This window comes from Trachypithecus francoisi, unplaced genomic scaffold (genome assembly GCF_009764315.1).
Source record: "Trachypithecus francoisi isolate TF-2019V2 unplaced genomic scaffold, Tfra_2.0 Lachesis_group15, whole genome shotgun sequence".
In the NCBI taxonomy this organism is placed as follows: Eukaryota; Metazoa; Chordata; class Mammalia; order Primates; family Cercopithecidae; genus Trachypithecus; species Trachypithecus francoisi.
The window spans coordinates 66,058,037-66,070,145 of record NW_022681460.1 but is presented as its reverse complement, the minus strand read 5'-3'; the positions used below and the strand labels follow the sequence as shown (position 1 = coordinate 66,070,145).

The 12,109-nt window shown below is 40.4% G+C and overlaps 2 protein-coding genes and 1 non-coding gene across 7 annotated transcripts in view; 2 read left to right on the top strand and 1 right to left on the bottom strand.

The window, feature by feature from the left end:
* The window catches only part of GINM1 (glycoprotein integral membrane 1), a 35,675-nt gene that overhangs the window by 17,424 nt on the left and 6,142 nt on the right, over positions 1 to 12,109 (top strand). The window contains exons 7-8 of one of the 4 annotated variants that reach the window (XM_033235103.1): positions 44 to 207; positions 8,521 to 9,338. In XM_033235103.1, the coding sequence (XP_033090994.1) occupies positions 44 to 207; positions 8,521 to 8,632 (276 nt within the window). In that variant the 3' untranslated portion in view covers positions 8,633 to 9,338. Of the gene's footprint in view, positions 1 to 43; positions 208 to 1,672; positions 1,805 to 4,910; positions 5,232 to 8,520; positions 9,339 to 12,109 lie in introns of those variants that run through there. The other 3 variants (XM_033235104.1, XM_033235105.1, XM_033235106.1) reach the window with 3 other exon arrangements.
* On the top strand, positions 11,164 to 11,298 carry LOC117098167. The gene has a single exon (XR_004443222.1). It is a non-coding gene; the product is annotated as a small nucleolar RNA SNORA2/SNORA34 family (small nucleolar RNA).
* Positions 11,418 to 12,109, bottom strand: part of KATNA1 (katanin catalytic subunit A1) — a 72,458-nt gene continuing 71,766 nt past the window's right edge. For both annotated transcript variants that reach the window (XM_033235101.1, XM_033235102.1), the window contains one exon: positions 11,418 to 11,777. In XM_033235101.1, coding sequence (XP_033090992.1) covers positions 11,579 to 11,777 — 199 coding nt within the window. In that variant the 3' untranslated portion in view covers positions 11,418 to 11,578. The remainder of the gene's footprint in view (positions 11,778 to 12,109) is intronic.

Here is a 12,109-nt window from a genome sequence, read left to right as displayed (position 1 = left end):
AGATCGATGCAACTTGCATATCTAATCAAAACTCCTTTTTCAGGTAATGTGTCAGTGGATGGAAAAGTTTAGAAAAGATCTGTGTAGGTTCTGGAGCAGTGTTTTCCCAGTATTCTTTCAGTTTTTGAACATCATGGTGGTTGGAATTACAGGAGCAGCTGTGCTAATAACCATCTTAAAGGTGCTTTTCCCAGTTTCTGAATACAAGTAAGTATTTCTTATTTTTGAAATGTTAGTATTTTTAATGATTAAAAAGTGAGACATGTTTGCTATGTTTTAAAGTAGAAAATATAAAAATTAGAGAGGGTAGGACAAATGGGAGGGAAAATAACACCTACTGTTTTTCTAGCCCATCTTCCAACATTAGCAAAATTGAAACACATTTATTGAATAGCTATTGGAATCAGGACATTCTTAGAGATTCAGATGTGAGTAAGACAAACTCCGCTAAGAACTTAAAATCTAGTAGCGGAGGAAGAAAACAAATATGTGTAATGGAAAATGCAAGTGTATGATCAGAGGTGAACAAAACCAGAGGACTTCATGATGTATTTTCAACCCCAGAGTATCAGTTTAAAATGTCGTTAATTTCAGTAGACAAGCAGGATACTCATTGCAGCATTGTTTGTAATAGAAAATAAAAGCAAAATAGGCTGGGTATGGTGGCTCATGCCTGTAATCCCAGCACTTTGGGAGTCCCAGGCAGGTGGATCATGAGGTCAAGAGCTCGAGACCATCCTGGCCAACATGGTGAAACCCCATCTCTACTAAAAAAAAAAAAAAAAGGCCGGGCGTGGTGGCTCACGCCTGTAATCCCAACACTTTGGGAGGCCGAGGCGGGTGGATCACAAGGTCAGGAGATCGAGACCATCCTGGCTAACACGGTGAAACCCTGTCTCTACTAAAAATACAAAAACCCTCTTAACTGTTTGTCAGTGAGGGCTAATGAGATTTTCTCTGGCTGAATAAGTCCAAAATCTATTATGTGGGGGGAAATATGGCAAAGCAGTGTGATCACATTTAGGTAAAACAAAAGTATTATGTGTATATAAATGCATAGAAAATTTCTGGAATGAGAAAATAAGTTATCTTTAATGAATGGGAATGAGAGCAGAGGTGGAGAGACTGACTTTGACCTCCTTTTGTGTATTTTTTAGTCAAAAATTATTTTATAATAAAATTTTAAATGAATTATTGTATTTTCCCAAGTCAGTCATTTTATTTATTTAATTAATTTGTTTATTTATTGAGTTGGAGTGTTGCTCCATCACCCAGGCTGGAGTACAATGATGCGATCTTGGCTCACTGCATCATCCACCTCCTGGGTTCAAGCGATTCTCCTGCCTCGGCCTCCCGAGTAGCTGGGATTACAGGCATGCACTACCTTGCTTGGCTAATTTTTGTATTTTTAGTAGAGACGGGGTTTCGCCATGTTGGCCCAGCTGGTCTTCAATTCCCAACCCGCCCCGGCCTCCCAAAGTGCTGGGATTGCAGGCGTGAGCCACCCCGCCTGGCCCATTAGTCATTTTAATGATCTTAACAGAAGCAAATCTCAATGCAGATGACCACAGTTCTTGGCTTAGCTACATTGCATTATACTGTTACATAACAGGATTTTTGGAAAAGAAGACCTAATTTGAACATTTACTTTCTGAACCTCCAACTTCTTCAGGTGTAATGATGAACTAATGCCTCACTTGAAGGATTGTTGAAAATCAAAGTCATGAAGCAAGCAAAGCACCTGCAGAGTAAAGAAATATTAGTTGCCCCTCCCACCTCTTAGTTTATGTTTCCACTGAAGAATTGGCATTCCCATTCCTTTCTGATACAGAAGTATCCTTATCCAAAATGCTTAGAACCAAAAGTGTTTCAGATTTCAGATTTTTTTGGATTTTTGAATATTTGCGTTATACTTACTGGTTGAGCATCCTCAATCTAAAATCCAAAATGCTCTTGGGAGCATTTCCTTTGCATATATGGAAATATATATATAAAATACTTGTATATATTTTATATATTTATATATACATGTGTGTGGGTGTGTATGTATATATGTAGAGAGAGAGAGAGAGAGACGGGGTCTCACTATGTTGGCCAGTTTGGTCTTGAACTCTTGGCCTCATGCCGTCCTCCCTCCTTGGCCTCCCAAAGTGCTAGCATTACAGGTGTGAACCACTGTGCCTGGCCAAGCATTTTCTTTAAGTATCATGTTGGCACTCAAAAAAGTTTTGGATTTTGGAGCATTTTGGATTTGGGATTAGGGATGCTTGACCTGTAATAAAAATTCTATAATTTAATAGATTTTTTTCCCCCTTTGGCTGCCAGGAAGTTCCAAACTTTTTTCGAACTTTATTATGTATACCTGCATAGAAAATGGTGTTGTAATGTTTTTCTTTTTCTTTTGCCATTGTTTTGTTATGGGTTTCTCTGCAGGAACAGATGCAATATAAAATGAAAAACCAAATTTGCAGGTGTCCTGCAGATACTTCCTGGTAGAAAAGGATTTAATAGAGAACTATAGAGAGCAATGAACTGAAATATCTCTTCTCTGTTCTTCAATTCTTATTCTTCTACCTAGAGGTAGTCATTGTCAACTGTTTGAGTTGACATTTTTAATCCAAATTCTATGTACTAATGTAAATGTATACTAGATAGTCATAATTGTTTATCAACTCAGATTGTTAATTGTTCTGCATTGCATTTTTCACTTAAGACAGAGGTTTCCCAAACTTTCTTGGTTTACAGTACCCTTAGTGTGCCAGTAATTTTTTTTAATGCCCCTATACTTAGGCCAAAAGACAAATTTAAAGATTTTAAATTTTTTTTTTTTTTTTTTTTTTTTGAGACAGAGTCTCACTCTGTTGCCCAGGCTGGAGTGCAGTGGCACAATCTCAGCTCACTGCAAGCTCTGCCTCCTGGGTTCATGCCATTCTCCTGCCTCAGCCTCCTGAGTAGCTGGGACTACAGGCGCCCGCCACCATGCCCAGCTAATTTTTTGTATTTTAAATAGAGACGAGGTTTCACCATGTTAGCCAGGATGGTCTCGATCTCCTGACCTCGTAATCCGTCTGCCTTAGCCTCCCAAAGTGCTGGGATTACAGGCATGAGCCACAGCGCCTGGCAATTTTGTTCTTAAATTACTAATTTAAGAAGTACTGATAGGATGTGAGTGCCTATAGAGCACTACACAATACCTCATATCTTGGCATCAGCTGGAAACTGACATCCTCATTTCTTGTTCAGTGTTAGTTTTGTACAGTATTTGCTTTTTATCATAGTAACCACTGTGTTATCCACTTTGTGTTGCTTATAAAGTAATACCTGGGCTGGTTACTTTATATAGAAAAGAGGTTTATATATTTAGCTCATGGTTCTACAAGAACCATGTAGGCTGTACAAGAAGCATGGTGCTGCCATCAGCTGGGGTTCTGGTGAGGTCCTCAGGCTGCTTCCACTCAGCAGCAGCGCAAGGCAAAGGGGAGCAGCATGTGCAGAGATCACATGTCTAGAAAGGAAGCAAGAGGAACAGCAGGGAGGTGTCAGGCTCTTTTTAACAGCCAGCTCTCCAGGTAATGAACAATGAGAACTCATTCCCTTCCCCTCCAGAGAGGGCATCATCTGTTCATGAGGGATCTGTCACCATGGCCCAAACACTTCCTATTAGTCCACACCTCCAACATAGGGGATTAAATTTTAACATGAGGTTTGGAGGGGAAAAACTTTCCAAATCTAGCACCACCAAAACCCAGCTTTGGAAAGACTGACTTCACTGAATGTTTGCAATCTAATGTTAAAACCATGAAGTAACCTCAAACTAATATTACACATGAAGTCTCTTGAAAATTTATAATATTCTGTGGTGCCGCCGTGAATGTGCTCACCAACCCAGAGACCTCAGTGCAGTTTGGAAACCATAGACCTAAGATCTTTCTTATCACTACATATATTCTTTTTTGTCCCCTTAGTTATTTTAATTCCATTTTATTTTTTATTACTTATTTTTGAGACAAGGTCTCACCTTGACACCCAGGCTGGAGTGCAGTGGCTCAGTCATAGCTCACTGCAGCCTCAGTCTCCCAAGACTCAAGTGATCCTCTCACTTCAGCCTCCTGAATAGGTAGGACTAAGGTGTGTGACACCATGCCCAGCTAATTTTTTAAATTTATATTTTGTAGAGCCAGGTTGTCCCAGGCTGGTCTCAAACTCCTGGGGTCAAGCAATCCTTCCACCTTGGCTTCCCAAAGTTCTGGGATTACAGGCTCAATATTATTTTTAATATTAAAAATGTGCCCAGCCCTTAATATTATTTTTAACTGACATGTCATAATTATGTATAGCTCACCTATTCTTTTTATGGCTGCATATTTCTAAAGGAAATAGGAAAAATACTTTGGTTTTTTCCTACTCTGACATTCTGGAGTACTTCACATTGGGCACCAATACGTGTGTGGGGATTTTTCCCCACCAATAACCAATTCTCCAGTGGACGCCAGCTGGGTGTCCTGTAATTCTTTCAGTTCTGATACTTTCCACCTGGACATAGCGTCAGATTCCCACGGGCTAAGGGCTTCAGATGCCAGTTGTAAGCCCCAGATTGTTACGTGTGATTCTGACCAGCTGGGTTAAAGAGGTTCCCATGACCTCCTCTTTGGGTTTGCTTAATTTGCTTGGGACGTCTTTGGGGCGGCTCACAGATCTCAGGGAAATACTTCCACTTACTAGTTTATTACAAAGGAAACATGAACAGGCAGATGGAAGAAGTGCATAGGGCAGGATATGGGAAGGGAGAGAGGGGTTCAGAGCTTCCCTGCCCTCCCTAGGTGCACCTCTATCCAGGCCCCATACCTCTGTGTGTTCAGATATCCAGAAGCTCTCCAAACCTAGTCCTTTTGGGGTTTTTTTTTTGGCAGGTTTCATCACACAGGCATGATTGATTGCATCATTGGTCACTGGTGATCAACTCAACCTTCAGTACCCCATTCCCTTCCTCAAGGTTGGGGGATGGGACTGATCTCATGATTGATACCCCTGGCAACCAGCACCCCTGTTGAGGCTATCCAGGATCTCCCCCCACCCCCACCATCAGTCATCATTAGCATCCAAAAGACACTTACCACTTTGGAGATTTAAGGGCTTTAGGAGCTATCCAGGAAGCCAGAGGAACTTACACATCACAATATCACGGGTGTTCCACAGTATAGATATACCTTAACATAACCATTCCTCTAACATTTAGGTAATTTCCAATTTCATGTTAATCCCAGTAATGTTCTAGTATATTCTTGCACATATATATATATATATATATATATTTTTTTTTTTTTTTGAGACGGAGTCTCACTCTGCCGCCCAGGCTGGAGTGCAGTGGCCGGGTCTCAGCTCACTGCAAGCTCCGCCTCCTGGGTTTACGCCATTCTCCTGCCTCAGCCTCCCAAGCAGCTGGGACTACAGGCGCCCGCTATGTCGCCCGGCTAGTTTTTTGTATTTTTTAGTAGAGACGGGGTTTCACCATGTTAGCTAGGATGGTCTCGATCTCCTGACCTCGTGATCCGCCCGTCTCGGCCTCCCAAAGTGCTGGGATTACAGGCTTGAGCCACCGCGCCCGGCCGCACATATATTTCTTTACACATGTGTATTTATGTACAATAGATTCCTAAAAGCAAAATTACTGGGTCACAAGTAATTAACTCCTTACAACCTGATGATAATCTTTTTTGGTTTTGCTACTAAAAATATAATTCATCTTAATTTGCATTTTCATCTTACTAGCATCTTTGCTAGTTTAGGTCTGGGTGGGTTCAACATCTTTGTGATAATTGGCTATATATGATTCTCTCATGACTTGCTTACTTCGAGCCTTTGAACGTTTTTCAATTGTGTTGCATTTTGTAACTATTATTATAGAAGAGCTCTTTTGTCTATTATACATATATAATGCACATTACAGATTTTTTTCATTAATCCCAGCCTATCATTTGTGTTTTGCTCATTTATGGTATCTCATATCATACAAAAGCTTTAAATTCGAAGTCTAAGCAATTCATGTTATTTATGGCATCTAGGGTTTTTATTTTGCCTACTAAGTAGGCCAGACTTTCCTATCTTAAAATTATGAGGCTTTTTTTGTTTGTTTTTTGTTTTTTAAAGACAGGGTTTTGTTCTGTTGCGGAGGCTGGAGTACAGTGGCAGTGCTATCAAGGTCCACTGCAGCCTTGACCTCCTGGGTTCAAGCGATCCTCCTGCCTCAGCCACCCAAGTAGCTGGGACTACAGGCACTTGCCACCATGCCTGGCTAATTTTTGTTGTTGTTGAGACAGAGTCTTGCTCTGTTGCCCAGGCTGGAGTGCAGTGGTGTGGTCTTGGCTTGCTGCAACCTCCACCTCCTGGTTTCAAGCAATTCTCATGCCTCAGCCTCCTGAATAGCTTGAGATAACAGACGCCTGCCACCATGCCTGGCCAATTTTTGTATTTTTAGTAGAGATGGGTTTCACCATGTTGGCCAGGCTGGTCTCGAACTCCTGACCTCAAGCGGTCCACCTGCCTTCCCTCCCAAAGTGCTGGGATTGCATGTGTGAGCCACCATGCCCAGCCTAAGCCTCTGTGCCCAGCCATTTTTTTTTTTAACTTTATTTTGTGTAGAGACAGGGTCTCACTATGTTGCTCAGGCTGAACTCCTTGGGCCCAAGCAGTAGGCCCACTCCAAAGGTGCTGGGATTACTAAGGGCATGAACCACTGTGCCTAGCCATTATATTTTCTTAAAATTAATTAATTTATTTATTTCTTTTTTTTTTTTTTTTTTTGAGACGGAGTCTCGCTCTGTCACCCAGGCTGGAATGCAGTGGCGCGATCTCGGCTCACTGCAAGCTCCGCCTCCCGGGTTTACGCCATTCTCCTGCCTCAGCCTCCCGAGTAGCTGGGACTACAGGTGCCCGCCACCACGCCCAGCTAGTTTTTTGTATTTTTTAGTAGAGACGGGGTTTCCCGGTGTAGACCAGGATGGTCTCGATCTCCTGACCTCGTGATCCACCCATCTCAGCCTCCCAAAGTGGTGGGATTACAGGCTTGAGCCACCGCGCCCGGCCTTTATTTCTATTTTTTGAGACAGAGTCTCACTCTGTTGCCCAGGCTAGAGTGCAGTGGCACAATCTTTGCTCACTGCAGCCTCCGCTTCCCGGGTTCAAGTGATTCTTCTGCCTCAGCCTCCCAAGTAGCTGGGATTACAGGTGCGCACCACCACGGCCGGCTAATTTATGTATTTTTAGTAGAGACAGGGTTTCGCCATATTGGCCAGGCTGGCCTCGAACTCCCGGACTCAGTGATCTGCCCGCCTTGGCTTCCCGAAGTGTTGGGATTACAGGCGTGAGCCACTGCGCCCGGCCAAAATTTATTTTTTAGCATTACTTTTCTGTATACTTTTAAAGCTAGAGTTCTCATTTTATTTCCCAAACAGCGGCCATTTTTCCATTAGTAATTTCTCATTGACTTAGAATGTTACTTTATTATAAACTAAATTTCCATATATGTTAGTCTTTTTCTGGACTCTTTTCTGTCCCAGTGATTTGTCTATTCCTGTGCCAGTAGCACACTTTTATTCTCATGTTTTGTTTTTGTTTTTGAGACAGGGGCTAAGTTTTGTTACCCAGGCTGCAGTGCAGTGGCACGATCTCGGCTCACTGCAGCCTCCACCTCCTGGGTTCAAGTGATCCTCCTACCTCAGCCTCCTCAATAGCTGGGACTGCAGGTGTGCACCACCACGCCCAGCTAATTTTTTCTGTTTTTAGTAGAGATGGGGTTTTGCCATGTTGCCCAGGCTGATCTCGAACTTCTGGGCTCAAGTGATCCATCTGCCCACCTCGGCCTCCCACAATGCTAGGATTATAGGTATGAGTCCCTCCACCTGGCCTACTATCATGTTTTAATAAAGAGAACTAGTTAAGGCAACTTTGTCTTCTCCCCATTGTTCTTTTAAAAAAAATCTTATGGCTATTCTTGCAGTTACTCCCCTGTGAACTTTAGAATCTGTTTGGTTCTATAAACAACTAACCTCTGTTGGTGTTCTTATTAGAATAACACCAAATTTCCAATATAGGGTCCTAGATTCAATCCAAAGACGTACTCTCTGGTCAGAGATTTTAAGTAACAAAAAGAGCAACACTATCTAAAGACCTAAGGTTGTGTTCTAGTGGTGAGTATTGTTTAGAAAGGGGCTTAGGCTTAGGCTTTTTGCTCAACCTGGGTGTATCTAGGAACCTAACTCTGTCTTGGAGATCTATACTTACCCTATTCTTCCCTAAAATAGGAAATAATGAACTTCCTCGATGCCTTTCTATTCTTTCAGCCAGTTTAGTTGAAGTGACTTTGGGCTCAGAGTTTGTACAACCACTATGAATTTTTAAGTAGAATGCAGCAAAAGCACCTAACCTTAGGTATATATTATAACCTTGAAGTAGCCTTTTCTCACTATCTAACTACAGGCAGAGGAAACATTTAATTTTGATAGTAATCACTTTCTATTTCAGAGGAATTCTTCAGTTGGATAAAGTGGATGTCATACCTGTGACAGCTATCAACTTATATCCAGATGGTCCTGAGAAAACAGCTGAAAACCCTGAAGATAAAACATGTATTTAAAACGCTGTTTCATATCATGGACTCCAAAGTAGCCTATTGCCTCCAAATTTGCCACTTGAATATAACTTTCTTTAAATCGTTAAGAATCAGTTTATACACTAGAGAAACTGCTAAACTCTAAGACTGCCTGAAAATTGACCTTTACAGTGCCAATTTAAACTTCACCTTATTCTCTGCTGGGTATGGTGGCTCACGCCTGTAATCCCAGGACTTTGGGAGGCCAAGGCGGGTGGATCATGAGGTCACATCAAGACCATCTTGCTAACATGGTGAAACCGTCTCTACTAAAAAAATACAAAAATTAGCCAGGTGTGGCTGTGCACACCTGTAATCCCAGCTACTCGGGAGGCTGAGGCAGGAGAATTGCTTGAACCCAGGAGGCGGAGGCTGCAGTGAGCCAAGATCACGCCATTACACTCCAGCCTGGGCAACAGAGCAAGACTCCATCTCAAAAAAAAAAAAAAAAAATTGACCTTATTCTCTAAAAGGGCTGGCTATTCATATGATGAATTGTTAAGGAAAACTTAAAGTGGAAGAGAAGACATGTGAAGAGACTTTGAAATTAAGAAAAAAAAAGACCAGACAAAATCTCATGTGCCAATAACTTTTCAAGGTGCCTTTGTTAAGGGAATTATATCCACTTAATTACTATAATATATAAGACTTTATGAAAAGCACTTTATAAAATTCTAATTTAAAAGCTCAAGAACTTAACACTTATTTTTTTATTTAATAGTGTGCCTTTATATGAAGTGTGTGACTCAGTATAAAATCACTGAAGTGTATCATGATTTGATTGTATCCTGTACCAAGACTACTTACCTTCAATGTGCCAAGATTTAAAAGTAGTATGACATGTTCTCACTCCAAAATAAACTTTTTTTTTTTTTTTTTTTGAGGAAAAAAGTATAGCCGTTTTGGTTACACCGATATAAAACCTTTGCCCAGGTAAGAATGACCGAGATGCAGGAGTAGGTATACTTTCATTTACACTGGCTGAAAGCATGGCTCAAATTGAATGAGTCCATTGATATCATGAGTTAGACTGTGCCCTTGGTCTTGTGGTTCTAGCTACAGTGCTGTTTACCCTAAAAGTGTTTTATTACCTTTTTAAACCATCACTCATATTGACATACTAATATTTTACAATGTGAGTACATATAACTCATCTCTATGTGACTGAGTTTCTATTGTTTCATTAAAAAATATTTTTACTGCAACCCATCATTTTGAAAACATTATCCAAGAAAGTAATGGTTGTTTTTTTTTGAGATGGAGTTTCACTCTCATTGACCAGGCTGGAGTGCAATGATGTGATCTCAGCTCACTGCAACCTCCGCCTCCCAGGTTCAAGCAATTCTGCCTCAGCCTCCTGAGTAGCTGGGATTACAGACTCCCACCACCATGCCCGGCTAATTTTTGTATTTTTAGTAGAGATGGGGTGTCACCGTGTTGGCCAGGCTGGTCTCAATCTCCTGACCTCAGGTAATCCACCCACCTAGGCCTCCCAAAGTGCTGGAATTACAGGCATGAGCCACCATGCCCGGCCATGGTTAGTTTTTTTGAGACCACTTTATATTTAGGCCAAACAGGTATGTGTGTGGTGGGGGTGGAGAGGATGACAAGAAGTAGAATGAAGGAGTGATGTTTCATTTTGCCAGACTTTAATTGTTACATTACATTGAATACTGCTGAAAAAAAAAAAAAGCCTGCAACTTATAATTTGATCCTAGAGTTAACCAGCTAGTAACACTTTTTCTTTACACCCTTTCTCATTCCGTAAGTTATTAGAAAGCACCAGTTCTAACTCCAAATGATGACATGGTCTTATTTTATCTATTAAGCATAAGCTTACAGATTCTAGTGAAGAAAAAACTTTAGGAGGCTACATGGTCTATTGGAGAGTGTAGACTTTGCAGTCAGCAGATCCCTATCCGGGCTTCTTTCTTTCTCAGTAAGACTTGGGACCATAGCAAGGTCCGCAATCTCCTGAGGCTCTGTTTTCTATGGTTGTGATAACATGGTAAATTATTTTTTTCTAAGTAGTCACACATGGAAATCTTACCTAAATTTTATACCATTAACTTTCATTTCACTTATTAACTTATACCATTAACTATTACTTTAGCTATGTTTAGTATGCATGAGTTAATGAGTGATTAGAGTACTATGAGCAGCACAGGTTTAGAAATGCCTATTTGCCTATAGTGCAGCCTTTTATGTAGGCAAAATCAAAGTCAAGTAAGACTTTTATTTTTTCTTTTTAAAATGCAAAGTAAAATGTGTCTTTAAAACTCTCCAGGAGGTGAAGGGAAGCTACCATAACACCAGGTGTTATGGGCTTGGCTCATGCTTTAATTAGCTACTGTGTAAAAATGTTCCAGGATTTTCAGTTATCCACTGGCACCCAGAGGCAATGGGTAAAGTTTAACTGTAGCTAGAGCCAATTTTTTCCTCCCTAGAAGGAGTGACAGCAGCAAACGGTGGGAGAGAAGATGCCAAGTTAGAAGTGCATATAAAGACAGCTTTCCTAGGCCCTGAATCAAGACAGGTGGTGGTTTGCCATTGTAGCTGTTGGTTTCAAACAAGAGCCAAGATTGATGTCTTTCTTATGGTCTGTTGGCTAATCTCAATATGAATGGCCAGTTCAGTTGGAAGAAACACAGTCTTGAAAAAAATAGAAAAAGCAAAGAAAAAAAAGACAGCTTTCCAAGCTAAGTAACATTTGTGTTGTAACATTTGTGGTCAGTGAAATAGAAATCTAGTAATGCTAAAGTAAAACAAATTTTCAGCTTAAAAATACTGCCTTTATTCAGAATCATACAGGTTTTAAAAAAAATCTTACCATTATGAAAGTTAAAAAATATATAGCACTCAGTGCAATGAATTACTACATTTAATATTCAAACACTTAAGGCACATTTCTCACAATTCACATGTGAGAATTTAGCATGATCCAAACTCAAATATCCATTTCTCATATCTGTCAATGTCTGCAGCAGACACTGACTTAGAAACCTTTTTTAAAGCCATCTCGAAATCCTCCATAGTTGTAGGCATGTGCATTTCTTCTTTGGACAGATTTCGGATTTCCTCTGGAGTCAAACCTTCAATGCGCCTTCTCATTGCCATCAAAGACGCATCCCTAGGTTTTAAGTTAAAGACAACAACAACAACAAAGTGTTACTTTGTTTAAATGAAAACCTGTTAATAGAAACATTTTCAATCGATCTGTTGTAGCCTTCTCTAATTATATATATGTAGTATTGTAGAGAAGCTTATTGGAATACAAAGCCTGTTGTGTTTTTTAAGCAGTTAAATCTGTAATGAAATAGGATGCTAATTTAAATAATTAATACTGAATATAAAGCCCCAGAAAAAGCAAAAGGGGTATTAAAGCTAGCAATTTGAATTTCATTATAACTATTCAATAAAATGAAGAATAAGCATCACAGAGTCAGAAGAGAACCTGTTAAG